The 26,597-nt window shown below is 59.7% G+C and overlaps 1 protein-coding gene across 3 annotated transcripts; it reads right to left on the bottom strand.

Annotated features, from left to right (window-relative positions):
• Positions 1-279: 279 nt before the first annotated feature.
• OGDHL (oxoglutarate dehydrogenase L) lies at positions 280-26,597 on the bottom strand. 3 transcript variants are annotated; one of them, XM_069459817.1, is made up of 23 exons: positions 26,478-26,597; positions 22,544-22,748; positions 20,940-21,110; positions 17,305-17,407; positions 16,817-16,932; positions 16,517-16,671; positions 15,608-15,754; positions 13,869-13,959; positions 11,809-11,988; positions 11,520-11,648; positions 10,645-10,824; positions 10,188-10,340; positions 9,564-9,666; positions 8,905-9,033; positions 7,725-7,875; positions 6,480-6,607; positions 5,413-5,591; positions 3,862-3,933; positions 3,627-3,752; positions 3,469-3,541; positions 2,086-2,249; positions 1,743-1,897; positions 280-986 (listed from the first exon to the last, which is right to left on the bottom strand). In XM_069459817.1, exons 2-23 carry the CDS (start codon positions 22,745-22,747, stop codon positions 863-865), a joined length of 3,033 nt encoding a protein of 1,010 aa, XP_069315918.1. In that variant the 5' UTR covers position 22,748; positions 26,478-26,597; the 3' UTR covers positions 280-862. The 3 variants fall into 3 exon arrangements, 1 of the variants encoding a protein (XP_069315918.1); XR_011231634.1 differs by lacking the exons at positions 280-986; positions 3,469-3,541 and having other exon boundaries at positions 1,740-1,897; XR_011231635.1 differs by lacking the exons at positions 280-986; positions 3,469-3,541; positions 20,940-21,110 and having other exon boundaries at positions 1,740-1,897.

Genomic DNA, 26,597 nt, shown 5'->3' with positions numbered 1-26,597 from the left:
GGAGGAAGTGCTCCAAGAAGGGCATAAATGAACAAATGATGCACTGAAAGCCAGACGCCCTCCTCTGCTGCAGCTTTCCCAGCATCTTCCCAGGGCACAAAACCAACGAAAGGCTCAAGAGTGGAGAAGCCAGGAGATCTGCAAACACTCCCTGGTGCTCAAAGGCAAACTCTCCCAACGGGGGTGGTTACTTTATCCCCGCCATGACTTCCCTCCCCTCTCTCAAGCATCTGCCTCTCCCAGGATTTTACAATATGAAATGAAAACAGCAAATTTCTCTTAAGCACTTTTTTTTATTTCTGTTATTTGGTTTCCTACTTTGGTACACATGAGCTGTTGGCTGCATTTCACACAGAAGCTGACATATCTCATAGGACACGCCCCATAAAACAGAGCACATGTAAATCACCCAGCGTGGTTCTGCTTCATCTGGTTGCTAGCGCTGCAACGCCTATTTCTAAGAGCACAGAAGACAACATCCTTTTGCATCTTCAGAGCAACAAGGATGGGGGGTGTGGTGGCCAGACCTGCCAGGAGGGGAGAGACCGAGGACGCAGGGCTCCCGGGCGTGTGTCCTGAGACACAAACACAGATGGAGACGCCACACAAGAAATTCCAGAAAGATCAGGGCAGCTGGGGGAACAGTCCAGAACTGCATCCTCTCTATCAGACCCCTCGGCTTCTTCAGCCCTGACAGGTTCTGAGGCAAATGCGACGGCCGAGGTTGGCACAACACCCAAGCCAGCAGGGCCTGCTCTTTGGCCTCACCGGTTGCGAGAGCCTGTTTCATCCCTGGGCCCCACAGCCCCTGTCCCTCCCCACCTGGGTCCCCAGCTGACCCCACAGCTGGCCTTGCCCAGCTCTAAAATGTCTTGCCCTCAAAGGCCTGGAGGTTGAAGGCAGTATCCAGAAACTTCTTCAGTGACACCAGGTGAGTGTTCCGGTTTCCTGTGGCCGGTGCCGCTGCTGGGTCGCGGCCGACATACCTGGAGGAGGAGAGACGGCTAAGGGCAGGGCCGGGCCGGGCCGGGTCCACACCCACCCAGGGCTGCAGGGGCAGCATCTGAGGAAGGTCGACGGCAAAGCCGAGGCCGGCACCACTCCCAGAGAGCTGCAGGGCCTGGGCCAGGCTGTTACCCAGCCACAGAACGGGAGGAGAAACTGTCACCACCGTGTCAATGGACTTGTCCACGAGGACAACAAATGAGGCCACAACTCTAAGGCTTTGGGGGCAAATGCTCCTCAGAGCTCCTCATGAGTTTCTCATGCCCCTCCCTGCCTTCCCAGGGACAACCCATGCCAACACTGAGCACCCACTCTGTGCCAAGCACCTCCCGGGACTATACCCGCACTGGGTCTAAGCTCAGCATCACCCTGTCGTAGAGCTGAAGAGCCTAAGGCTCCCGGGGCCACAGAGCTGTCCTAAGGGCCACGGCAGGAGGTCTGGGCCGTGCAGCAGGTTCTCTGATTCAGTTCTGGCTACAGAACAGGCACAAAGGCTTGCTCTCTGTAAAGTGGTATTGGCGATGCTCTGTCCCCGATGGGGAAGTCGTCCCGCCAAGGACAGAACACACACAGTTGGCAGGGACTATGGGCTCCAACTCCTCAGTTTTCAAATGCGGCTCAGAGAAGGACAGTGGCCAGTTCTGGGCGGCACAGCCCATGGGGCGGGCAGAGCCAAGACAGGGCCTCTGGGCCTGAGAGCCCCGGGCAGGCCCAGCAGAGGCGCCCCAGGCTGGTACCAGATGGGCCGGGCGCGGCTCAGGATGGTCATGAAGCGCGGGCTGATGTAGTCATAGTAGCCCATGTTCTTATGCTCCTCCTGACACCATGCCAGCTCCGCGCCTGGGTACTTCTCTGCCTCCTGCTTGATCAGGTCGAAGGGGAAGGGAGAGATCTGGGGAGGCAGGAACAAAGCAGAACATAGCCAGGGAGGGCGGTGTGCCCAGGGCCCCAGGACGGGAGCCACAGGGCCTGCCCACCCCTCACCGGCCCCCACCCTGGCCTGCCTGGCACGCTGCCCGGGCTGGGGCTGGCGATGGGACCTTGCCCACCACGCTGACTGTGCGAGGGGCTCGGGCACACCTGCTCCAGGCGCGTGATGGCCACCTGCTCCTCCAGGCCCTGGCTGCTCCGCTCCCTCACCAGGTCGTAGTACACCTTGCCCGTGCAGAAGATGAGCCGCCGCACCTGCTCGGGAGCCTGCGCCGCGGCCCCATCTTCAGGAATCACCCGCTGGAAGTTGGTCCCTGGAGGGGCAATGGGGCATCAGTACCCAGAGGGGCTTAGCAGCTCAGGAAACAGGCCCGACTGCCCAGGCTCTCCCTGGCCACTCAGACTAACCCCAGGTCTGAACCTGTGGCTGCAGTGGGCATCTCTGGATCAAAAGGTGGAGCGGGGCAGAAGACACCCTGAGATGTCACAGCGAGCGGGCTGGAGACAGGGAAGTAGCCACGGGCAGAGCCCTGGGAGCAGCACCGTTTAAGGGGGATGGGTAGTGGGGTGCCAGGGGGACGGCCCCAAAGGAAACAGAGAAGGTGACATGATGGACCCATCTGATAACATCACCCTTTGCCCCAAACCTGCAGGGCACTCTGTCCCCATCACCAAGCAGCTGTCACAGGAGGCCACTGCACAGTCCTCCTCCCTCAACTCTGCAGCCGAGCCTCCATCCCCAAGCCTGTCCACTTGTCCTTCCTAAGTTCGCACCACGTGCCAGGCACCGGGTCAAGCATGCTGCAAAACCTCTTAGGAGGCCACTGTAGAGTCCCCACATCCCTGTGTCCCCACGCTGAGGCAGAGAGGGCAAACAGCAGCCAGGGCCCAGGAGGAAAGCCAGGTCCAGTCCTGGGGCCAGAGCTCTGAATTGCCACTTCAGCTGCCCGCCCATGCCAGAGGGGACAGCCAAACACACACAGACGCAAAACCAATGCCTGTCCATGCCGAGGCCCTCCCTGGCCAGCTGCTGGCCCTCCCCTACAGCCCAGGACCATTTTCCAAGACGTTCTGCTCTGCCAGGCTCACACCTGTCCCTCTCTGGTTCTCCTCTGAGTCACATCTCAATTTCAGCACCTTCAGGTGTTTTATCTGACCCCTGACTCCCAAGCAAATGAGGCTGAGGGCTACTGGAGGGGACACCAGGTCCCCGGGGCCAATAATGTCTGAATGAATGACACTGGGCAAGCTTGGCAGATCTCCGCCAGCCCTCAGCCAGCCCTGCTCAGGTCTAACGGGGCCCCAGTGCTCTCCTCTGGCCCTGGAGCTCAGCCCAAGTGACCCGAACTGGCCTGCCTCAGCTGGCCACCACGCCAACCTCCCAACCCCTGGCTGGTGGGGACTGTGCCAGGAGCAGCTATGGGGCCAGCAGAGCCACAGGCAGAGGGGAGGACGGAGCCCCAGGAGCACAAGCCACTCCATGGGCCACCACCCCAAGGCGGGCTGCCCCACACGCCCAGGCCAGGCACGTACCGGATACCATTTGGTCAAAGCTGGACTTGGCCTCTGGGTGCCTCAGCAGAGACTTGGGTGTGAAGATGATCAGCTGGAAGGGAAACACACGCCCAGCTGCCAGCTGCCCCCAGCCGGCCAAGGTCCCGCATCTGTGCCACACGGGGACGGAGACTCACCGGCTTGCGAAAGGGCAGCAGGATCTGCCGGCGCAGCACGTGGAAGTAGTTGGCCGGCGTGGAGCAGTTGACCACAATCCAGTTGCAGTCATAGAGCTGCCTCACCTCGAAGTCCTCGGTGAACGCCTGTGGGGACGGGATGGGGGTGGCTGCCTGCTGCACCATGCCCGGGACCCCTGCCCCTGTGGGCACAGCAGGGCGCACCCCTGTCCTGGGCACGGAGGGCAGCACTCACAGGGTAGGCGTCTGAGTCGTCATTGCTCATCTGTAGGAACCTCTCAGGCCGCGCTGAGGAGTGCTCTGGCCCCTGGAAGCACATGCCATGGCCCCAGCTGGTCCCCATGGGACAGACACAGGGGCCCCAGGCTCAGGGCACAGTCTGGAGGGCTTCTCGGGGGAGGTGCCCTCACTCTGGAGTCTGAACCACAGGAAAGTACCAAGACCGCGGGGGAAGAGCAGGGTGGGCACCCTCGCAGCGAGGTCTGCCAGGCCCAGCGAGTGGCGTGTGAATGTGCAGAGCAGGAGGAAAAGCAAAAGGCCCACGCTGAGACACTCTTTCCCTGGAACATTCTGGAACAGCGGCTGCCATGATTGAACACGTGCTGCGCACAGGCACAGTTCTAGGGACCCCACTTGCATCACTCACTAATCTTGACAGCAGCCCCGTCGGGAGACACCCTTTCCCTCCCTTCACGGATGAGACGGGGAGGGCACAGGGAGACAAGGAACGACCCCGCAGCCGGGGCCGGCAGACCTGGCCCGCCTGGGCCTCACCACGGGGCCTCTCTGCTGTGAGGGCAGGACGAGCCCACGCGGGTTTGCAGGCTGGCTTCCCGAGGGACGGAGTGGCCTGTCCCACGGCCACCACCCACCCCCTTGGTGGGGGCAGCCCGAGGACCCAGCACCACAGGCACCGGCCGGCCCCGCCCTCGGCACCCAGCCTGGCCCGCGCGCCACCTCCTGAGAAGCCGCCTTCACAGCAGGGCAACCTCGGGCAGGTGGCTTCTCTCCCCTCGGAGCTCCCAGTCTCCTCAGGACTCCACAGCACGAGGGGCACAGAGTGCATAGAACTGAACGTGCCACTTGGGGACACGGTGCTGCTGAGTCCCAGCCAGACGACCAGTCCCTGCTGAGTGGGACCTTTGGGACAGGCACTGCAGCCTGACCATCCAGGGGCACAGAAGGCCTTGCCCTGGGTCACAGACCAGGCATAGCCGAGCCCACGCTGCTCCCTGCTGCCCTGCACCAGCACAGCCAGCTCCTCCTGTCCCCTGCCTGTCTCCCACCCCGTTCAGGCCACATGCCTAGGAGGTGGCATCACATGACACTCTGCTCCTTCCTCCCTACCCCAGGGTACACCCAGCCTGCACACCTTCCCTTTACCCCGAGTGTGGCTGTACAGGCAGGTCACAGAGGACGGGGGCCAGAGGACAGGCAGCATGTACAGCACAGGTTCAAATCCCAGCTACTGGCTGTGTGACCCTGGCAAGCTACTCCACCTTTCTGTGGCGGTTTTCCTCCTCTGGAAAGTGGGAACAGGACCTACTTCGTTAAGTTGTACCGACTGCAAGAGTTAACGCTCAGAGAAGGTGTTCACAGTGCCTGGCGCACAATAAGCTCTCTCACGTGGCAGCTAATTCTGCTGCCAGTATCGTCGTCATCTCAGCGGCTGCCACACACAGGTGTGCAGGCCCAGGTGCTCCAGGGCTCTGGACGGCACCTACCACCCAACCTAGCAAGGGGCCAGTGTCCATCCCACCAATCCCAGGCCTGCCGCGGCCCTCACCATGCCCTCCATGCCGTGGGGCAGCAGGAGCACGATGCCGTTGTGCCGCACCCACTTGGCCTGGCCGGTGCTGATAAACTGGTCGATGATGCACTGGGCTGTGTTGTGGAAGTCGCCGAACTGCGCCTCCCAGAGGACCAGGGCGTTGGGGCTGGCCATGGCGTAGCCCAGCTCAAAGCCTAATCAGAAGACAACAAGACAGAGCTCGCTGTACACTGTCACCAAGTGGCAGTGGCTCCAGTCAAACCCAGCCCCGTCTCAGCACACCCTCCCTGCCCCCACCCATCCTTCCCAACAGGCCAGGAAGAGCCCAGGCATTCCCCGGGACTCAAAGAGCAGTGTGTCCCTTCCCAGGAGCTAGCAACATGCTAGAGATGCCACCCTCAGCCCTGACATCACACGTGGCCAGGTCCAGCCTTATCTAAATCAGGGTATCTAAAGATATCCTGGGGAGCAGCAGGGACCACCTGCCAAGAGGAACCCCCCAAAACACGTGCAAAGCTGCTGAGGAGACGGGGCAGGGACAGCCCAGCTGCGTCTCCCGGAGGGGCTGGCTGTCCTCCGGGGGAGGCAGCGAGGGAGGAAGCGAGCCCGCTAATGAGCCGCAGGAGAGGGTGTACAGGGAACACCGTCAGGACAGCCGAGCCAGGACGGGCCCGCAGTGCAGGGCTGCTGGGATGCAGGGCAGAGGCGGCGAGATGGGGCTCAGGAGTGTGGGGACGGCCAGGCCAGGATCGGGGACAGTTGGCAGCTGTGGCCGTGGTGGACTCTGCTGCTCCCCATCTGCGCTCAGTGTGGCTGGTGTCAGAGAAGGGGCTCTGGTACACACAGAGTCCCCCTCAAGGCAAGCAGGGCCCCCCAGCAGGGATCCCTGCGAGGTCCAGATCTCATCATCCACATGGCCTCAGGTGGGGGCAGCCCAGCCACAAGCCTCAGGGCCATCCCTGGACCTGGCCCCCCAGGGGACTCTGAGCCTCTCCAGCCCCTCCCGGGCCCTGACCTTGGCCCATCTCTGGTCCCCAGGTGTCCCAGGGCCCACCTGACCCACAGGCAGAGCTCTGACCCACCCAGGACTCCGTACTCTGAGAGGGAGCTGTTGCACACGGTATAGGGGGCCTGGTCAGGCCAGAGATGGTTCATAGGGACGCACGTCCTCCGGTCAACCTCCTGGTCGTGGAGAACATGGTGCCGGTGACTGGAGAGAGACAGACCGGGCAGGTGGGCTGGCACCTGCTCACCCGCAGCAGGCAGCTGGCAGCAGGAGGCAGGCAAGCCTTCGTCACTGTCCCAGGAAACCTGCAGGGTCCCACAGGACGGCACCCAAGAAGGCCGTGGAAAGCCTCCAGGCTGCCCGGCTGAGCATCCCCAGCCCTGCCCCTGCCTGCTGAGCCCACATGCAGTGCACCGGCGGGTCTTGGGGCAGGACTTATGAGCTGCGGCACCTCCCTGAGTCTCAGCTTCTTACTCACAGAGGGGACACGATGAGACCTCCCGGGTGCTGGGTGGAGCCTGAGACCCTAGGAGGTCACACCCCGGGGCACTGTCCCCCTGTGCATCCTGCTGGCCCCTTCACCATCTCACTTGCCCCGTCCCAGCTCAGGAGGCAGGAGCGCTGTGCAGCACCGGAGGCTGGCGCAGTGAGGAGGCCGCCTAGCTGAAACCCACGCCTGGCAAGGATGACGTGCAGCTCAGCCTGCGTCAGCGCAGCCACCTGGGCCCCCGGCTGGAGCAAGGCCCGCGGGGTTGAGCAACCAGGACATGAGAAAGCCGGCTTGTTGCGTCCTGGAAGCCACACCACCCTGGCTCAGCAACATACGTGGATCTGACCGAGTCAGGATCCAAAACACTTAGGGTCCCACACCAAAGGAGATGTGACGTGGACAACTGGCAAGTATAAGTCCCCATCTGGATTCAAAAACTCAACTGCAAACAAACAAAACAGGGAAGGCTGGCTTGATAGCAGTTCACACACATGCATAAAAAGAGATCTTGAGGACCAGAGATGACCACAAGCTTGATACCAGTTGACAGCTTGGACCTAGCAGTCAGCTCTGCATACTTGCCCCCGTGGAGGTCAGAGAGGTGGCCCGGTGGCCCTCTGTGACTTGGCCTGAGGGCAGAGGCTGGGGCTGCTGCTGGCATTACCAGTGAAGACCTCAGCCAGACAAGGGCCTTTTTTGCGGGCCCCCAGGTCCAGGAATAGGAGGAAGGGCCGGCTCCCACTTCAGATCCCCCATGCTGACTCCGAACTCCTGAATGGGCTCGATGCAGACAGGGCCAATGCCCTGGGCCAGGAGACCCCCTGCCCTCACCTGAACGTGCCCCTCTCCACGTCCTGCCCGCTGAGCCGCACGTGGGTGCCCTCCTTAAGCAGGGAGCCGAAGGCCATGTACTCTGCCAAGGCCCAGTCGACCGCCCGATTCCTGGTCATGTCTGCGCGGCCCCGCAGGATGCGAGAGAGGCCTGTGGGAGGGGAGGGCTGGCCTGAGGACTACAGGGGCCTGGCAACACACCTGGGACAGTCGTGGGACCCGGGGAGGGTACGTATGTGCCCAGCGCACACCTCCCACAGAGCAGGGCCCCAGCCCAGCACCAGGCACCCCCCACAGCCAGTACGAGGGGCCGGCCTCCCTGCGCCACACACGGCCTGACACAAAGCCACCCCACGGAGGAGGCAGACTCCCCGCTCTCCAGCAGAGGAGACTGAGGCTCGGAAGAGGGAAGTCATTTATTCGAGACCACACGACTGCCATGGTGCTCGGGTCTGAACCGGGTCCACCGGCCGATGCTGTCAGGCCGTGTTCCTGTCGGCCCCACACCTGCACAGAACCAGCTGTGACACAGGCACAGAGCAGGTGCTCAGCCCAGACGCCATCGGCGGGTGCCTCAGGACACCTGGGCTTCCATGCACGTTGTGAAGGAACCCCCTTGGGAACTGTGATGTGCTGGTCAGAGGGTACACGGGTGCCCCAGCACAGCCATGGGGGCCTCCAGACTTCCCAAGCAAAGGCCACAGTGGCCACAGCCTATGGGGACGAGGGGGGGACAGTCAATGAGCACCCAGAGCCCAGGAGCGCCAGGGTGGTGGGATTGCCCCCGTCACCCAGGCAGCAGCAAGCCTGTGTCCTTCCTGCCTGCAGAGTCCTGCCCACAGCCTAGACCCACCGCCCCCTACGGGAAGCTCTTGCCTTCCTGCTCTACGCCTGCACAAGCCATGCCCTGGCAGAGGCATCTGGAAAATCCCAGGTGATGACCTAAGACCAGTCGCTGGCACCCAGCTGCGCGTGGCACCCGTACCTGCCCGTCCTGAGAGGAGCTCTTGCCACAGGCACCTCACTGGGGCACAGACGAGGCTCCAAGAGCTGCGCTGACCTGCTGAGAGGCCGGGCAGGGACACGCCACGCCCCTCCCCTGGCATCCCAACTGCCCTCCCTGCCGGGCACAGTGTTGGCACTGGGACAGTGGCCCATGCTGGAGCCTGCACAGCCTCACCTGTGTGGATCTTAAAGTCCTCCAGGGGCACAGAGCTGGCCACGTTGCCAATGTGGGTCAGCACATCCTCAGGGATGCCTGTGGCCGGGCACGTCATGCTCTTGGGCTCCCCGTCCACGTTGAAGAAGCCTGAGAGGGAGAGAAGCTCCATCCAAGTCCCTGCAGCGGTGGCTCTGGTCCCCAGGTCAGCCTGTCCCCCGGGCCTAAGGGGCCCTCGGCTTCACAGCACCACTGGCACCTGTACTCACCCTGAGCCCACCTTGGGACCCACGGCAGCTGGACAGCCACACCTGCAGCTCCCACCCGGGCCCCTGGGCCCTGGGGTCACAGCTGACCTAGCCTGCCCCACAGGGAGGCCCTCTGAGCGTGGCACGGAGCACAGAGATGTAGCTGCACGTCTGGCCTGAGCATCTGCTTCCACGGCTTCCTCCCCAACCCTGCCCGGCCTCCCTTTCCAGGAGGCACTGGCCACACGTGCTCCGAGGCAATGCCATCCTCGACCTGCAGAATTCGTCCCCACGCAGCCTGGGAGCCTCAGGGACACAGGTCTTAGCCCCTGCCCTGGGCAGTGGCTGCTCTCACCAGGGCCATTCCAGTCCTGGTCCCAGCGCCAGACCCTGAGGCCCAGGGGCGCCCCAGAGGCACACGCGCCAGCTCACCGGGCCAGGGGGAGTCCAGCCAGTGCTTTATGTGCAGGATCTTCTTGTCCTTGGACCTCCCGTAGGCCTCCTCGCAGATGCGGTCATACTTGGCAATTTCTTCCTGCAATCAGGATGAAGAAGGTCTGAACAGAGGCAGGGACCCTGGAACTCTCTGTCTGCTGCCTTGGGGGCTGTCCTTGGCTAGAGACCAAAGTCTCAGAGTTCAGGGGGATCTCGGACAGGTACCCCAAGCCAGGTGGGCCTGCTGTATGCTCAGCAAGGGGTTGGGGGAGACCCAGGGAGGACATGCAGTCCTTGCTCTCAGAGCTCCCTGAAGGCAGGAGGACCAACACGTCACAGATAATTGTGGGGACAATCCCAGCTCAGGGCCACCTCCTATAGGAAGCCTTCCTGGATTCCTGCCCGGGGCTGGGCTTCCCCCACATCGCAGTGCTCACTGTGTTTCACCCGGCTATAATCACGTCCTTAGTTTTCTGTCCCCTTTGGTAACCGGGGGCTCTTGGGGACAAAGACCATATTCACTACACCTTTAAATCCTGAGTCCCCAGCCCTGGGCTGGCAACATCTGCAACTCCCCCACACGCAGCTTGTCCTGGGTGGCCACGCAGCCTGCCTGCCCACCTCGAACTCCTGCAGGGTGACCGTGCCCTCGGCGATGAGCTTGTCTGCGTACTTCTTCAGCACAGGCACCTGTCTGTGGATCTGCTTGTACATGAGCGGCTGCGTGAACATGGGCTCGTCCATCTCGTTGTGGCCACGCCGGCGGTAACAGACCTGCAGGGGCAGCCAGAGGGGCTCGGTTCCCGCCCCCACGCCAGGTGGTCAATGCTGTCCCTGCAAAACTGGGGCACATCGGGCAGGGCACACCCTTTGAGGCCCCTGAGAGCTCCACTATCACCTGTCACTGAATGAAGGTCCCACCCCCAGGGCTTTGCACAGATTGCTCTTGGTGGCACTAAATCTCCCACCCAAGCAGGGCTCCCAGCCCTGAATGCCGACGATGCTGGAGACCTGGCCAGTCAGCACAGCAGGGACGCGCCACCTACCCCTGCCCTGGCCTCAGCACCCCCAGACCCACCAGGTCCACAACGACGTCTTTGTTGAAGGTGTTCCTCCACTCGGCTGCCACGCTGCACACGTAGATCACAGCCTCTGGGTCATCTGCGTTCACATGGAAAATGGGCGCGTTGACCACCCGGGCCACGTCGGTGGGGTATGGTGACGAGCGGGCCATCCGGGGGTCCGTGGTGAAGCCAATCTGCGGAGGCAGGAAGAACCGGCGGCACCGCTCTGTTTATCAGAGACTGGGAGGGTCATGGAGCTGGGGAGGGTCGTGGGACATTATGGGGTGTCGGGGAAGAGCCCTGCAGTCAGACATGGCAGCAGCTCCCAGGCACAGCAGCCACACCGGGGGAGTCACGCCTGCCCCCTTTGCCAGTCACCTTACACACCGGTAGTGAGGGACATGGGCCTGGGGAATCCCAGTCCCACCAGTTACTAAGCGCACGACCTTGGGCGAGGTACTTACATTCCCAAAGCCGCAGTTTCCTCATCTATAGAAAGGGCTCATTAAATTCCTGCCTCACGGGATTATTCAAGGAAGATTAAATAACTTAATGCAAGTAAGACAGTTAACACGGGATTTTCTAGGATCAAAAGATAAGCTGCTGTGACCACAGCTGCCTTAGAGCAAGGGCGCCGCGATCCCTGTGTCCTGAGACCAACTGGCCCGTGCAGAGCTAAAGGGAACACCTTGTCCCACAGCACCTGTTAGCACCTGCCACCCGCGGACTCCTTTCGCCCTCACAACCTCCTCCAGTGTGCACGGGTACCCGCGCGTGTGCCGGTGTACGTGGGCACGGTGCATCACCGAGGCGGCAATTCAGCTCCCTGAATGGATTTCCTGGGATGGGGGCGATGCTCTCAAAGCCCCGGTGTGGCCCATACCCTCACCTGGTTGTTGACGACGACGTGCACGGTGCCATTGGTGGTGTAGGACGGCAGGTCGCTCAGGTGGAAGGTCTCATACACCACACCCTGGCCAGCGAAGGCAGCGTCCCCGTGCACCAGGATGGACATGACCTGCAGGGCAGGGTGTGAGCCAGGAGGGACCCTGCCCCAGCCTGTGTGCCCAGACCTGCCACCTGCACTGTGAAGACCTGGGACCCAGCCCTCAGAGCTCCTCCCCCCAACGCCCAGGTCCCCAGGGCCGACGCCGCCACCAGAGCCCAGGCAAGCTCGCCTTCTTGCCCTGGGTGTCCCCACGGTAGAACTGCTCTGCCTTCGTCTTGCCCTGCACCACAGGGTCCACGGCTTCCAGGTGGGAGGGGTTGGCCACAAGTGACAGGGTGATGTTCCTGTTGGTGACGCGGTTGATCCTCTCGTGGTACATGCCCAGGTGGTATTTGACGTCCCCGGAGCCCTGAAGGGGGCGGTGGGCATGTGACAATCCCACCCCCTCCCACACCAGACAGGCAGATGCTCAAGCCCACAGGCCGGCACACTCCTCGTCACATGCCCCTTCCTGCCGGCCTGCGGGAGGAAGGCAGCTTGCCCCGGGCCTGGCTCAGAGGCCACGACGAGCCACCCCTCATCAGAGCCCCCTCTGCACCTTCAACTTGCGTCCTCCCGGCACACTGCTCACAGTGCAGGACAGGAGTAAAGCGCCCGGAAGACGGGCCACCCAGCATGCAGCAGCAGTGACAGCAGGGGATGCAGGACAACTCCTAAGTGCCAGGGCCGAGGCCACCGGCCAGGCCTCCGGGGAAATGCTGGAGTGGAATCCCTGCCCCACTCCTCACAGCACGCAACACGCACACGCAGACGGAGCCAGCGCAGCACTGGGAGAAAGCATCACATGTTTTACGATCTTGGAGTAGGGAAGGCTGACTTTCTAAACAATAACCAAAGCCTAGAAAACATAAAAGATAAAACAGCTAAAATCTAATAAATTTGTCTCGGGGGAGCAAATCCATGCATGGTGTTAGGGAAAAAAACTCAAGCTGAGAAAAATGTTAATAAGACACATGCAGGCAAGAACCTAATTCCCTCAATATGCAAAACACTTTCCAAATCAGCTAAGACAAAGCCCCAAAACCCTAGAGAAAAATGAGCAGAAGCCATGAATGAAAACTACAGAAAAAGACATGCAAATGGCTCAAAAACATGTGAAAAGACACTTCATCGAATTCATAACAAAGAAATACATGACAACAAAATCCTTTTTTGCGCCGGCCACACTGGCAAAGGGGAAAGGCTTGGCCAGAGTAAGGGAGGACGTGGGAGGCCCTGTGGCCCCTGCACACGCCGCGGGGCCTCACCGGCGTCTGCAAGCTCTTGGAGGGCCATTTAGCCCCATCTCAGCTCCAGCCACTGCGTTTCTCAGACAAATCTAACAGATGTCCTCGCCCACGCGTGAGCAAGGACCTCCTCACACCCTAACGCCCAGAAGACTCTGCGGCTGTGAGAAGCCCAGGGCAGCTGCACAAGCGCTGGTGGGAACAGTGACAACGTGTTAAGTGAAAACAGTAAGGTGCCACACAGCGTCACAGCTGCTCCTGCGGCCTCTTACACGTAAGGATGTACTAGACAAATTCGTGTCTGCGCCTGTGTGGGATGTTTCTGGATGCACACGCCTGCACACAACACACAACACACACCGGGCGAGCCAGAGCCAGCCGGAGGAGAGACAGTCCTGAGAGCAAAGGGACACAGAGGAGGGAGTGACGGGCTCACTGCCCAGAGGACCAGGAAAATCACCAGAAGGGGAGGCAGGTCGGACCTGGAAAGAGGCCGCGAGTGAAGGAGAGGGGACAGCAGTGTGGGCTCAGGGCCTGGCCTGGCCAAGGCCCGGGTGTGCGGCGCACGTGTGTGCCAGGAAAGGGGTGGGAGCAGGAGCAGCGTCTCCTCGGCTGATTGACGGGCGCAGGGAGCCCTCGCGCCCCCCCCCAAGGCTCTCCTGGGTTAACAAATGAGTGAGGGGGCCCTCCCGGGGCCCACAAGCTGAAGTGAATAACTTCTGGCAACCCCCTGCCCCTCTCTGGGCCTCAGTTTCCCTAGCTAGAACCTGAGAAGTTGGCCCAGATCATCCGAAGGCCCTCCCAGCTATCACAAACTGCAGCCCTTGCTCCAAAGAGCCCTAAGGGTCTCACGCAAGCATCCAGCCCCTCTCCCACGCTCTTCCCCACGGCCGTGCATCGCAAGGCCTGTCTCAGCCTCGAAACTCCTGGCCCAGCCCCTCCTCAGTCCACCTCCCAAATACCAGGTTCCCCAGGGGCGCCGGGACCTGGGCGTGGCACCCACCTCGTCTGCTGCCTCTAGCTTGGGGTCAAACTGGCAGAAGATCTGCTCCAGGTCCTTGCGGATCACGTTGGCCAGCACGTTCAATCTGCCCCTGGAGCCAAGGGGGCCGGGCTCTCATCTGGCACAAAGGCCGCCTCCCCCCCCAGCCCAGCATCACCACGCCGCCTGCCCACCTGGGACCCACCCGAGTCAGCATGTGGGGGCAGGGCCCCCCCGGTGGAGCCCAGGTGAGGCCCAGCCCTCCCATCCTGCCTCAGTCTACAAGGCTGGTGAGTGGGCCCGGCCAGCCAGCTCCCTCCAGGCAGATAGCCCAGCAGGTCCCAGTCAGAAGGCCCTCAGGAGCAGGGGCCACCCGGCCACACGGCAGCCACGCATTCACCCCCCACCCAAAAGCTGAGCCCAACCCAGTGCCTTGGTACCTCCCTGCCCCCAACTTAATCTGCTGATGTGTCAGAGTCGCTGACACGCAGCCCTCCGTGATGCCAGTGGCAGGACGGGGGGAGGGGACTTGACTGACCCTCAGATCAGGAGTCACCAAGGGACCTGCCCAGGGTAGCTGAGGTGGGGTGTGAGGGTAGGAGGGCAGCCAGGGGATTCTTCAACCCAGCCTGAACTTCCCATGGGGGGCTGTTAATTGGGGGTGGGCACCAGCCTGATGGGGACGCAAGAGGTGGCTCAGAACTCACCCACACAGCCCACCAGCCCCAGGCCCAACCTCCAGCCCTGGGTGGCCCCGCGATGCGAGGACAGCCCTCTTCCAGGTCAGCCTCTCCCCTGTTCCGTGGGGCCACAAGAGTCCCCTCCCCCACTATGGGGGCCTGGTCTGGCTTACAACAGCCCCCTGTTCCCACAGCCCTCCTCAGGCCACCCCTGGCCACCAAGCACCATCCTCTCCTGTTGTTCTACCAGCCCAAGACCTGAAGCCCCGAGTATCCCAGCCAGCCCAGGCCGCGGGGCCAGCTCTGCCTGCCCCTCTGACCAGACCTGGGCATTTCCAGACCCCTCAGAGCACAGAGCCTGTGACAGACAAACCCTGCCCCTGGCAGCCCAACCACCATGGCAGCACCATGCACCTCAATGTCCCCACCTCGTGCTGATGCAGCCCGGGGCTGGCCTGACCACGAGTAGCTCCCTGGGTCACAAGGGAGGCTGAGGACATTGTCCTAAGACCGCTCAGCACATCCCCACGTGCCCCATTCAGCAGAACCCCTGGCCACCATGGTCCCCATCCCCCAGGCTGCATTCCCCAGTAGCCCTCGGGCTTGGGCTCAGAGGTAAACCCAGCTGCTGGGCAAACCATCCAAGTCTTCGTCAGGGTCAAGGGAAACAGGCAGGCAGCCTGCAGATAGGGCAGAGACCCTCGGCTCACCTCCAGAGACCTCTGTCCAGGGGGGCCAGCCCGGGCCACCTGCCCAGGTCCTGCCCTCACTTCCCTGGGAGAAGCCTCCCCACAACTCCTTGTCCATAGGAGGCTCAGGAAGCACAGTGCACCTCTTTCTGAAATCCCAGCCTTCCAAGGAACAGTGGCGACACAGCCAGAGGGGAAGGGAGCCTCAGAGAACCAGTTAGTCCCTGGCCCAGCGTGGCTCTGGGAGGAGCAGGCCAGGCCCAGGGACTCTGGGCACTTTCCAGGCCAGCCCCACTGCTGGCAGCTCCCACCAAGCCCCTGCTCGGATTGCCGTCCCCTCCCTCCCTCCCCGGGCTGGAGGAGAGTGGGCAGGCTGGGGGCGGAGGCCCACCTGTGTGGCATCCCCAGGATGACATTCTCAATGCCCATCTCGCTGGATTTGTCGATGATGGTCTTGAGGGCCGGAATCATCACCTCACAGCCCTCCAGGCCAAACCGCTTCTCCGAGGACCACTTCCGGGCCAGGAAGTCTTCAAACCTGCTTGCGGGGAAGCTCATGAATGCTTAGAGCCCAACACCCAGGACAGAGGAAACTTTGAGGCCACCGCCGCCACCGTCTGCGTGGTGCAGGACCCACTGCACACACTATGGCTGTCCCACCAACAAGGAGCACAGGGTCAGGGGAGGCTGGGCCCTCCCAGGTGAACCAGAGGCCTCTGCCTGAACCCGGAACCCCTTCCGGCTGCCACCCTCCTCCTCTTCACAGCCAGACCACTGTCCTCCAGCCACACTGCTAAGGGCTCCCTTGCCAGGCCCCAAAGACCTCCACTGGCTGAATATAGGCTCCGGCCCACACCCCACTGCTCAGGAATCCACTTTGCACACGGCAGCTGGGCCAGGTGTTACTCCAAGCGCCTCAACCCTGGGCAGACCCAGCTTGAGGGAGCCCAGCAGGCCGGTGCTGCTACACTCACTCCACCTTTCGCCCAACTCCCACAGCCACTTCCTGTGACTTCTGCCCTTGCTCAGAGCGCCCTGCTGTCATGTTCTGGAGCCCCATCCCTGCCCACCTGACCAGCTCTTGGCCAAACTGCCTGAGCACCTGGTCCCAACACTCCTCCTAAGGGCCTTTCCACAGCGAGGGGTGGGGGGGTTGGGGGGGCGGGGAGGGAGGGAGGCCAATCCAGTCCTGCCTTCCCTGGCCAGGTACCCGCCTAGTTTCTTAGCCAGGGCCTGGGACATCTGGTAGAGCCCTGGAGCAGGCCCTGCAGCCACTCGGGTGGTCCGGGGCGGTGCCGACCTCATGGAGCGCACCAGGCGGGCCAGCAGGGTCCGCTTCTCCTCACTGGAGAACCGCATCACACCAGGGGTCTCGAACTTCTGCCGGATCCACTGGCACTGCTCCACGTCGTTGATGAACATGAACTCCAGGCCAATGTGCTGGCAGTAGGTGCTCTGGGGGGACAGGTGGGGACTCCACCAGGAGCCGGGAAGAGGGACGACAGCCCTGGCGTCTGGGGCTCTCCGGAGTGCACCCACGCTCCCTCTAGCTCACCCCAGAGAACTCCATCAGCTGTGGCTGACACCTGCCTGTGCTCACCTCCAGGCGCCGAATGATCTCCCGCAGAGAGAGGGTGCTTTCAGAGCCCCCGATGAAGGTGGTCGTGGGCAGCTGGAACTCCTTATCCAGGTCAGCCTCCTGCAGGTCGTAGAAGGCTGCAGGCGGCGGCGCAGCAGAGCCCAGGCAGCAGAGAGTGGGGAGGGAGGTCAGGCCCAGGTGGGGTCCCTCAGTCTCCCCAGTGCCCTCCCTCCAGGTCCAGCTTGGGGAGCGGGGCCGAGAGCTAGAGCATGGCTCTGCTGCCACAAAGGTGGGCTCAGACGAGGCTCCCAAGCTTGCTGAGCACAGGGCTCTGGCTGGGAAAGAGTGGGCGTCCCTCTTGGAGACACGTACATAGGCAAGGTCAGAGGGAAGCCTTGTGGCTGCTGTCTGGGCTACATGGACCCCGAGGCACCGCAGGGCCCAAGAGCCCCTTACTGAGCCACCTGATCAGCATTGCCATGACAACAGGAAAGCGTCCCGACTCTCACCCAATTTATCGATGGTTGTGATCAAGTCTGAAGGCACAAAGGAGTCCAGGTCTGCATCCAGAATGCCCAGGGGGTCCAGCTGGGCCACATGGTGGCCCCGGATCTGGGGGAAGGGAAAAGGGCAGGCAGAGCTGGGGCCGGCTGGACAGACCTTCGCCAAGGCCAAGGTTCTGGGCCCCTCACTTCCCACTTCGATTTTCAAGTTTCCACGCCTCCACCCCACAGCCACTGAGCTGTTGCCTACAAGACCCCAGCCACAGCCACTAAGGTGGCAGGAGCTCAACCCAGTTTAAAAGTACAATGTGCATCCGGTGAAAACCAGACCAGACCCATACCCACTGCAGTACTAGTAGTAATAGTCAAATTCTAGAAATGTCCCCATTGTCCATCAACAGGAGACTGGTTTGTGGACACGGGCAATCCACAACGGGGGACGACAGAGCTGTTAAAAGGAAGCAGGAAAATCTCCATCTGATACTGCAAGGTCATCTCCACAAAATACTGTTAAGCAGAAAAGTAAATTCCAGAAAAGTGCATGTGGTGAACTACCCATTATCTAAGAAAGGGGATATGCAAGAAAATACATGCATTTGCACATATTTGTACACATAGAAGTAAATATATGCACTAGAAGAATAAATCATAAAATAAGAAAACCATAAAATAAGAAAAATTATCATCTATGGGGATGGGGCACAACAGGTTAGAGAGGCAAGACTAGAAGTCAGACTTTTAAGAATAAATCTTACTTTGAAGATTTGACTTTGGAACCTTATAAATACTTTATATTATTGTAAAAAATAAGTTTTAAAAATTTAAAGTAAAATGAAACAAATGAGTAAGTATGTCTATTTAGTGGTATAACTACACAGAGAGGAACTATTCCAGCTGACTAATAGAATATTCCCTAAAGAGAAACAGAACTTCAAGAAAAAAATTCATAAACTCTTTTCTGTTACCGGTCAGTAGTGACAGTGCTACAATTGTTATTCTAACACTGTTACATGGAGCGTGTGGGAAAATCAAATAAGCCCTTGTACTGACATCTTTGAGAACCTCTATTTTTGACATCTCTAAAAAGAGATGGTACCATAAGACTGATGAGGTCAAGAGCAAACCCTGAGTCCTGCATTTGAAGTATGCAGAAGCAGCAGTAGGAATACATAATGTAGGCTAGCTTTTTAAAAAATACACAAGTCCTGGCTCTGATGACTAAGAGGGCTCAGAAGTAATGACCAAAACAAAAGCAGTGAACATCGCCATCTGGAGACCTGGATGGTTCTGGGGCTGGGCAGAAATGTACGAGCTGAACTTGGCACATCTTGTTATGCCAGACATCAAGGGAGTGCTCAAACGCCACTAGGGCTGGGAATAAGGATGCATTTTGAGCAAAAACAAGGACAGTATATTTACAACAGACTGAAACCGATCAAGTATGTTTAAATTCATGCATTCAAACGAATCTGAAAAAGGAAGGAAAAACTTCACTGGTCACCTTTAGAGGATGCTAGGGGACCACCTCATAATTGTGAAAATCAGTCAATAAAAGGAAAACTCAAGCAGTGATCCTGTCTTTCCGATAAAATGTGTGATAAGCAGAGCTGACAAAGAGAAGTTTCTCCTGCTAGCAGGACTTCAGGTAATAAACAAAGAAGGAAAAGTGGAGTTGGAATATCACCATTCTTGCAAGCCCCAATGAGTTAACGGAGCTAGGAAATGACTGTCCGCGGCTGCTAACTGCCGAAGCGCCATCACCATCACCACCAGGAAGCTGATTTTGAAAAAAAAAACAACCAAATTCATTGGTGATCAAGCCTCTCCATCTACTTGCCAATGAACAGAAATTACACAGGACAATGGGACAGGTGAAATGACACCATGGGGGTGCAATCAGCAGAATCCAGACTCAGGAAAACTCCACAGGACAAACAACCTGGTTTTTCCATAAAAAATGGCAAGGCACACAGAAAGAGAGAGAAACGGGCAGAGTACGAGAGACTTACGAGCCATATCATCGACCTATGGCAACCTGTGGATTTATTTCAATCCTGCTTCAAACAAGCAATTAAAAAATCCTAAGACAAAAGGCCAACATCAATATCAACTGCATATTTAGTATTATTACTACCATTATTTTTAGATATGAGAATATCATGGCATATTTGTTAAGGAGCCCTTACCTCTAGAAATACATACTGAAATGTCCGATAAATGAAATGGTGACATCTGGGATTTGCCCTCAAAATGATCCAGCAGGGGGTGGGGATCGAGGGGGAAGGGAAAACAGATGACCCAAGACTGGCAGTGTGTTGACTGGGGGTGGGGGGGGTCACCACCCTATTCTTCTACCTTTAAATGGTTGAAAATGCCCGGAACAATACAGTGGTGTTTTCCAGCACAGTGTGCAGGTGAGTCAAACCAGAACTCTGTGCCTCGCCTGGCCTGTGAGGGACCGCAGCCCTCCTGGTGGGAGCTCGCCCACACCAGGCACAAGACAGCAACACGCCTGCATCCAGGGACCACCCTGCTGGGAGGACTCTCTAGTGCCTGGTCTTGTCTAATTAAAGAAGGAAGAGCTGCTGAAGAGCTGAGGACTGTGCCTAGAATACAAGGCCCTCAGGCAGCACCCCGAGTGCTACTCTGGATTTAGTATACAGCTTCCATGCCGCGTTCTTCACTATCAAAGTCAGTGGTTAGATAACTTTCTGCGTCTTTAAGCCAGCCAAGAAAAACACAATGCAACTAGCTGCCGTTTGCTCCGGGGTTGCCTGCATCAACAGGTGTAAGGCCAGCGAGGGAGCCCAGGCCTGCTCACCTTCCCTCCTCCATGCCGGGACCACTGCTGCGCAGGGAGCTCCTTCCACCCCACGCAGAGGGCGCCTCGCTCAGAGGCCAGGCGTCCTTTCCATTTGCTAATGCCCCTGCACCCTGGGCCCCCGCAGCGTGCTGCTCCCTCCCATGGAGCCTCTGCCAAGGGCCCCAGGATCCCCTGGCATTCCCTCTGCACATCGGCTTTGCCGTTCCCAGAGATCCCACACGACTGTGCTTGTTATGGAGTGCACACCTGGAGCAGGCCTCCAATTAGTCCTGTTCAGTCAAGACCAAGAACACAGAACGTCAGCGGGGCTCTTTGACAGGGCAGGGGCCCAGCCTGGGAGAGCCTAAGTCTCCAAAAGGAGCTGCTTTTTACAGAACTATTCATTCATTCCATAAATACTAAGTAAGCACCTGCTGTATACCAGTCCCTGTTGTCTTGGAATGCCCAGTCTAAAGGAGAAAACAGACACTGATGAGGGTCAATCTACTCACCCTTCATTCGACATGTCTGGAATTGGTTATTTGCCAAGTAATCCTCCAGGTACTTGGGGCGCGGTATGTACAAGACAGACAACATTCCAGGAGACAGACCCCAAGCAAACAAATCAATACGCACAAAAAATACCCGGGGTTGGTAAGTGCTCTAAAAGACAATGTGACAAAGACCAGCCAGAGAGGTGGGCGCCACTGGTAGGAGCCTGGAAGAAGAGCTCTCTGGAGAGATGCCGCTGGAGCTGAGCGAGACCCCTCTCCCCCAGCGCCTGGCCATGACCCAGGAGCCAGTGCAGCCTCCCAGCCTGGCCTCAGCTGCCTCTCACCTGGTAGGCCCGGATCAGGGACTGCACTGCCAGGTGGTCCTCCACCAGCTTGCTGGTCTTGGTCCGGCTCGACACCACAGGCCTGCTCTCATGGACAACGGACAGTGGCTGTGGCTGAGCAGACCCAGAAGAGGCTTCCTCACTGGCTTTCTGGAAGAAGCTGTCCCAGGACTAGGCAGGGCAGAAGCAAGAATGCAGCCAGGTCAGGGCCTGGGAGGAGTCAGGGGTGGCCCAGGCTGGGCGTTGGGTATTTCCTAGAGACCACAGCTCCCAGGGCCTTCCCAAGGTGCCTAGATGTACACACGTGGAAGGTCCCTGCAGGACTGTTTATAAAAATGACAATGTAAAAACAACCTAAGTGACTATCAGTAGGGAAACTGGTTAAGTAATGATTGTACATTTAGAATCTGGAAGATTACACAGTCTTAAAAAAAAGGTGTAAAAAAGTTTGTAACTCCTTAATATGCTGAAATTTAAAAAAAGTAAGGTGCATTCAGTATTGTGGCTATGGAATATCACCAAGATATGCTGTAAAGTGAACAAAGAAGAGGCTGTGTGGCTTGCTACTCTGTGCAGACACAAAAAGCAGATGTGCACTGCACAGTAGGAGCTTCGTGTGCTGGCCTCCACGCGCGCCCATGCCGCACTGGTAGAAGCAGCAGTTGGTACAATCCCTGTGGAAAGCAATTTGGCAACACCCATCAAAATTACACACACACAGATCCTCTTGGACGCAGGCATCGCTGATGGGGAATTTACCCCACAGACAGCTGTGCACGTGCAAGATGACAAATGTACAAGGTTATCCACTGCAGCACCGTCCGTGACAGCCACACTGGGAATAAACCGGTACTCGGGGTGACCACACAGCTGGACAAAGAGAACAAGGCTCCATATGTGCCGACACGGAAAGATCCTGGAGATGTGCCACCAAGTGAAAAAAGCAAGGGGCAAAACGGTGCCTGGTACATGTTATTCTGTGTGAAAGGGGTAAGTCCAGATCTATGTCTGCAATAAGTTTACCTAAACACAGTCTTGGAAGGGACACAGAAGAAACTAAGAACAAATTGGGGATGGTGGGACTGAACAGATGGGATGGGCTGGGAGGGAGCCTTCTGACTGTAACCTGTCATACTTTCTGGTTGGGGTCACGTGACTGTGGCGTGTGAGTGAAGGGGAGACAAAGCCACTCCACTTTGCACATTTCACTCTCTCATCTGATTTAATTTTTTATTACCATCAGCAAATATTTATTTTCTCAGATCACTGCATACATAAATATGTATGCCCCTAATCACATAGAAGGGGCCATCTGGAGACAGCACAGCGAAAGCAGCAGGGCAGGTCCCAGGTGTGGCTGAGCAGGGCACTGCCAGGGCCTCTCAAGAGAGACCACCACCCCCCGGCTGGTTCAGCAACAGGAAAGCAACGGGCTTCCCTCACCCAACATGAGGACAGGCTCTTTCACAAACAGGGACAGCTGAGGACTGAGAGGCAAAGAAACCTGCCCTGGGTCACACAGCAGGCAAGCTGCTCTGCCCCACCACCCCAGCGCAGCCTGGCCCCAGGGGCTTCCCTCCCATGCAGTGGTGGGGGGTGCTGACCTTGTGGACACTCTGGGGGTTTTCCAACCAGGCGAAGTACATCTCCTCCATGTAACTGGCACCACCTCCACCTCTGCTGCTTGGGAAGGTGGCTGGTGGTCCAGAGGACCTGTTGCGCCAGCTGAGCCCCAGGACGTCATGTGCAGACAGGAGCCTGGTGGCCTGTGCCCCAAGCCGGGATGGCAGCAGCCTCAGCTGACTCATCCTGGACACAGGCAAGGAGGGACAGGCATAAAGGACAGGACCAGGGCAGAAGGAGGCTCTGACGGCCATTCATTCACTCAATCTGCAATTGTCGGTCCTACCGATGGCCCTGGGCTGGGCAGTGACGAGACAGGTGAATGAGACACTCTCCCAGCTCTCCTGGGCTTACTGCCTAGTGGGAGATCCAGGCCCGATGACCTCCATCAGTGGATTCTGAGCAGCCCTGAGCCCCGGCCCTGCGAAGCCCCACTCAGCCCAGCCTGCACCCTCTCCCTGCAGGTGCCCAGAGGCTGATGCAGAGGCATGCCACCCAGGCTCTGCCTCGGGGAACATCCAGCCTATGTCCTAGAGCCCACTCAGAGGGTCATAGGGCATCTACAGGCAGTGGCCCCAAGAAGGAGTGGGCCACATGGCCCACCACCCTGGAGCCCAGGCAGGGAGTCTTACAGGGGCTGTGCCGTGCATGGTCAAGAAACAGCAGGGAGAAAGGTTTGGCAACCAAAGGTGCGGGGGGGGGGGGGGGGGGATGAGGGATGACAGGAACACACTCTCAGGAGGCCCACGGCCCTGCTGGGTCTCCAGTCATCATGACCAAAAGTGACCAGTGATTCCCTCTAACTGCAATACTGGTCCAAACTGTGTCCCCTCTCCCAGGCACAGCCCAGAGGCCCGTGACACAGACCTCAACAATGGCCCTACTTCCCAGCAGGGAGGACTAAGGTGCAGAGGAGTGGAAGAGGGCAGAAGGGAAGGCAGCCCCATGTCCGGCCCGGTTCTCGGGCCAGAGCCACCCTCCCTGCTCCCACACCCTCCCCAGAGCTCACACTCAGGACCAGTGCCACTCAGGACCGATAACAGGCACGTACGTACAGGCCGAAGCCCACCCAGGCTGGGAGGAACCAGAACCTGGAGCTCATCTCATCCCATCATGTCACCTGCCTTTCCCAAGGAAACTTCCTAAGTGATGAACTTTCAGTCGGGGGGACTTTCTCTTCCCCCCCACAGGAAAGGAGTTCTAAGACCCTCCTCCAATCCTGGAGATCCCCCGGGACTCCCTATGCAGGCAGGCTGGGGGTTGACAGTGATGCCCTGTCCTACACAGGATGTGTAAAGTAGGACCTCTGTTCCCCCACCCCTACGACTGTGAGCAGAACCCCCTCCTCTGCCCCAGCCCAGCCAATGCCTGGACACAGGACAGCTCCCGTTGAATGCTAACTAATGCCCTCCTGCCCAGACACCCAGTCTGTGAGTGGACGCAGGGGCAGAACCCCCCTACCAGGGTCGAGCATGCAGAAGCAGCCTCTGCCCCCTGTACAGCTCAGTCCCCAGAAAATGTGCATCCTGGGGCACAGCTAGCTCCCAGGTCCTGCCTGGGCCAATGTTCCCAGCCAGGTGTGCTCAGCCAACAGGTCACCTCCCCCAACCCCCGCCCCCAACCTCTGCCCTCAGCTCAGCCAAGGCCCCAGGAACCCACTGGCTGGACTTTCCACAAAAGGTCAAGCCCCGTGGGAGGGCAGAACACAGCCCTCCCAGCCTGCCTCCCTCCTCCCGGCCTCCCTCTCTCCCTCCAAACTGATGAGAGCCAGGGCAGTGGGAAGAGGGGCAGCCCTCAGGGCAACCAGCACTAAGTCTGAACAGGGAGGAAAGAGGCGGGTTTAGCAGGACTCTGAGCCCCAAGAGCCCCAAGCTTCCCTCCCACCTGCTCAGCCTCTGAAGCTTCGGGCTGTGTGTCCAGCCCCACTGCCAGCGATGCAGGCCCTATAGTGAGGACCGCTCGGGCCCCCCAGAGCACACCTCCGAGAGCCAGGCACGGGTTCTGCAGGCAGACAGCCAGAGCCCCAACCCCTGCTCTGCCTGACCCCGGAAGCCCAGCTGGCCACCAGGCCCAGGAGCTCCTGAAGGACAGCAGGAGTCTTCTGGGACATGAAAAGAACCCAAACGAGCACTCATCCCCATTCCACCACCAAGGAAACTAGGCCCCGAGACCATCACGGTGGGAACAGAAGCAAGCATGCAGCCAGGGAGGACTGATTCTGGAGCAGCCACTGTGCTCGTTTAATCTTCTCAACAGTCCATGAGTGGGGCACCTGTATAAGCCCATCCTTATAAGCAGGGAAACTGAGGTACAGGAAACTAAGCTGGCGAGTGAGAGGGCTCTGTGTGGTCCCAGGGCCTGTCCCCTCCTCACGGGTCATCAAGACGCAAGCCTAGATTCCTCCCAGGAGCAATTACTTCCCATCAGCTGCAGCCAGAGCTGCTCCATTTGCCACCCCCACCCCCACCGGGGAAGGGGGCAGTTCAGGCCAGGCAGGGACGAAGTCCGGCTGAGTCCAGCCTAGCCCAGTGTGGGAACACTGTGTTTTACAAACACTGAACTGTCTAGGGCAGCCACAGGACACTGCTGTGGCCTTCAACTGGCCTTGCAGGAGGGCAGCCAGCCAGCCTCCCCCGGCCCTACCCCAGCAGGCCCTGAGGACCCAGGAGCCCTGGAGGGCTCAGCATTGTCAAGGGCAGCAGCAAGGAGCCAGAGTCAGGAGCCCTGTGCAACCCCCTGCCCAGCACAGCAGAGTTGCCCTGGGTAGTTCTTGAGGGGGTCTTTCTGGGGACACACAGCTTGCCCAGCCCAGCCTAACCCCAGAACGAAAACAACCGCAGAAACTCATGGCCAGTGAGACTCCCACACACAGGGCCCTGTCGGTGGTGCCCTGGTGAGGACTGCTCCCTAATGTGCCCACTGTAGAGGTCTGCTAACAGAGGGCAGGGGAGGGGCTAGGGAGGGGGCTCTCCCCAAGACCTCTAAGCTGGGCAGCAGCAGAGCCTGGATTCTCACTGCCTCAGGCCTACCCTGGCCCCACGTTCTGAGAACTGGATGAGGTTCGCTCAGGAATAAACCCCAACTCCAGTTTGCTGAACCCAAAAGAAGGCAGGCCTCGGTCAAGGCAGAGGGCAGGGCAGGGAGGAGGTATGTGTATTTCCCGGGCAGAGGAGAAGGGCCCGGGCCCAGAAGTGGGGAAAGTACAGAAGGAGATGGGGCCTGATGGGGCCTGTTCCAAAGCAGCGTGGGGAGGGGCTGCGAGAGCGGCAGAGGAGGCCCTCGGTCGCTTAATGCCTACGGCAACCTGAGGGGCCTCAGAGTTACCCCGTCCCTCTCCCTGGGGGTGGGAGGGGCACTTCCCACTCTAGCTGCGACCTCAGGCCAGGCCAGCCTGTCTCAGGGCCTCAGTCTCCTCATCTGTGAGTGGAGATCGCGGCTAAGACCGTCCATAAGGAGCCTTCGAAGACCCCAGACGTGGAAGATGCTTGCAGTCCCGCCAGGTGCACACCACAGGAACCTCCCCATCCCCCGTGCGGTCCCGTGACCCCTCCCGAGAGAGGGCGACGAGCAGCAGGCCCCTGCCCAGGCCACGGAAGGCAGTGGGGGCAGTCTCAGTCTCCCGGGGGAAAGCCGCGGGGAAGCCGGGCCCCCACCGTTAGCGCCTCGCTCCAGCGCGCAAAACACTGCACTCGTGGGGACGGACGCGCGCCGGGGGCTGGGGGTCCTGGGACAGGCCGGCCAGCCAAGGGCGGGGCCAAGGTCAAGTTCTCTTCCCCCTCCTCCCACCCAGGCCCGGCCAGGCTCAGGACTGCGGGCAGCGGCGCCCCAGAACCCGGGAGCGAGGAGCCGAGGGGCCGCCCCAAGACGGCAGGAGAGGCAGAGCGGGGACGGGAGGGGACGGGCCGCCGCGCTCACCGGGAGGGCGGGGGTCGGCGCGGCGGCGAGGTCCGGAGGCCGCAGGTCAGGGGGCTGCGCAGAGGGGTGCGCGGCGCGCCGTGCCAATTATCGGGGTCACGTGACGCGGCCGCCCGCGAG

Source organism: Eulemur rufifrons, chromosome 28, assembly GCF_041146395.1.
Source record: "Eulemur rufifrons isolate Redbay chromosome 28, OSU_ERuf_1, whole genome shotgun sequence".
NCBI classification, from domain to species: Eukaryota; Metazoa; Chordata; class Mammalia; order Primates; family Lemuridae; genus Eulemur; species Eulemur rufifrons.
This window is presented reverse-complemented; position numbering and strand designations above follow the sequence as displayed.

Coding starts and splice junctions, on each gene's coding strand:
- OGDHL (XM_069459817.1), bottom strand. CDS start 22,747: ATGAGTCAGCTGAGGCTGCTGCCATCCCGGCTTGGGGCACAGGCCACC. Junction 7,876..8,904: donor GGACTTTAAGATCCACACAG/GTGAGGCTGTGC, acceptor CCCCTCCCACAG/GCCTCTCTCGCATCCTGCGG. Junction 5,592..6,479: donor CTCAGAGTACGGAGTCCTGG/GTGGGTCAGAGC, acceptor TCTTCTGATTAG/GCTTTGAGCTGGGCTACGCC.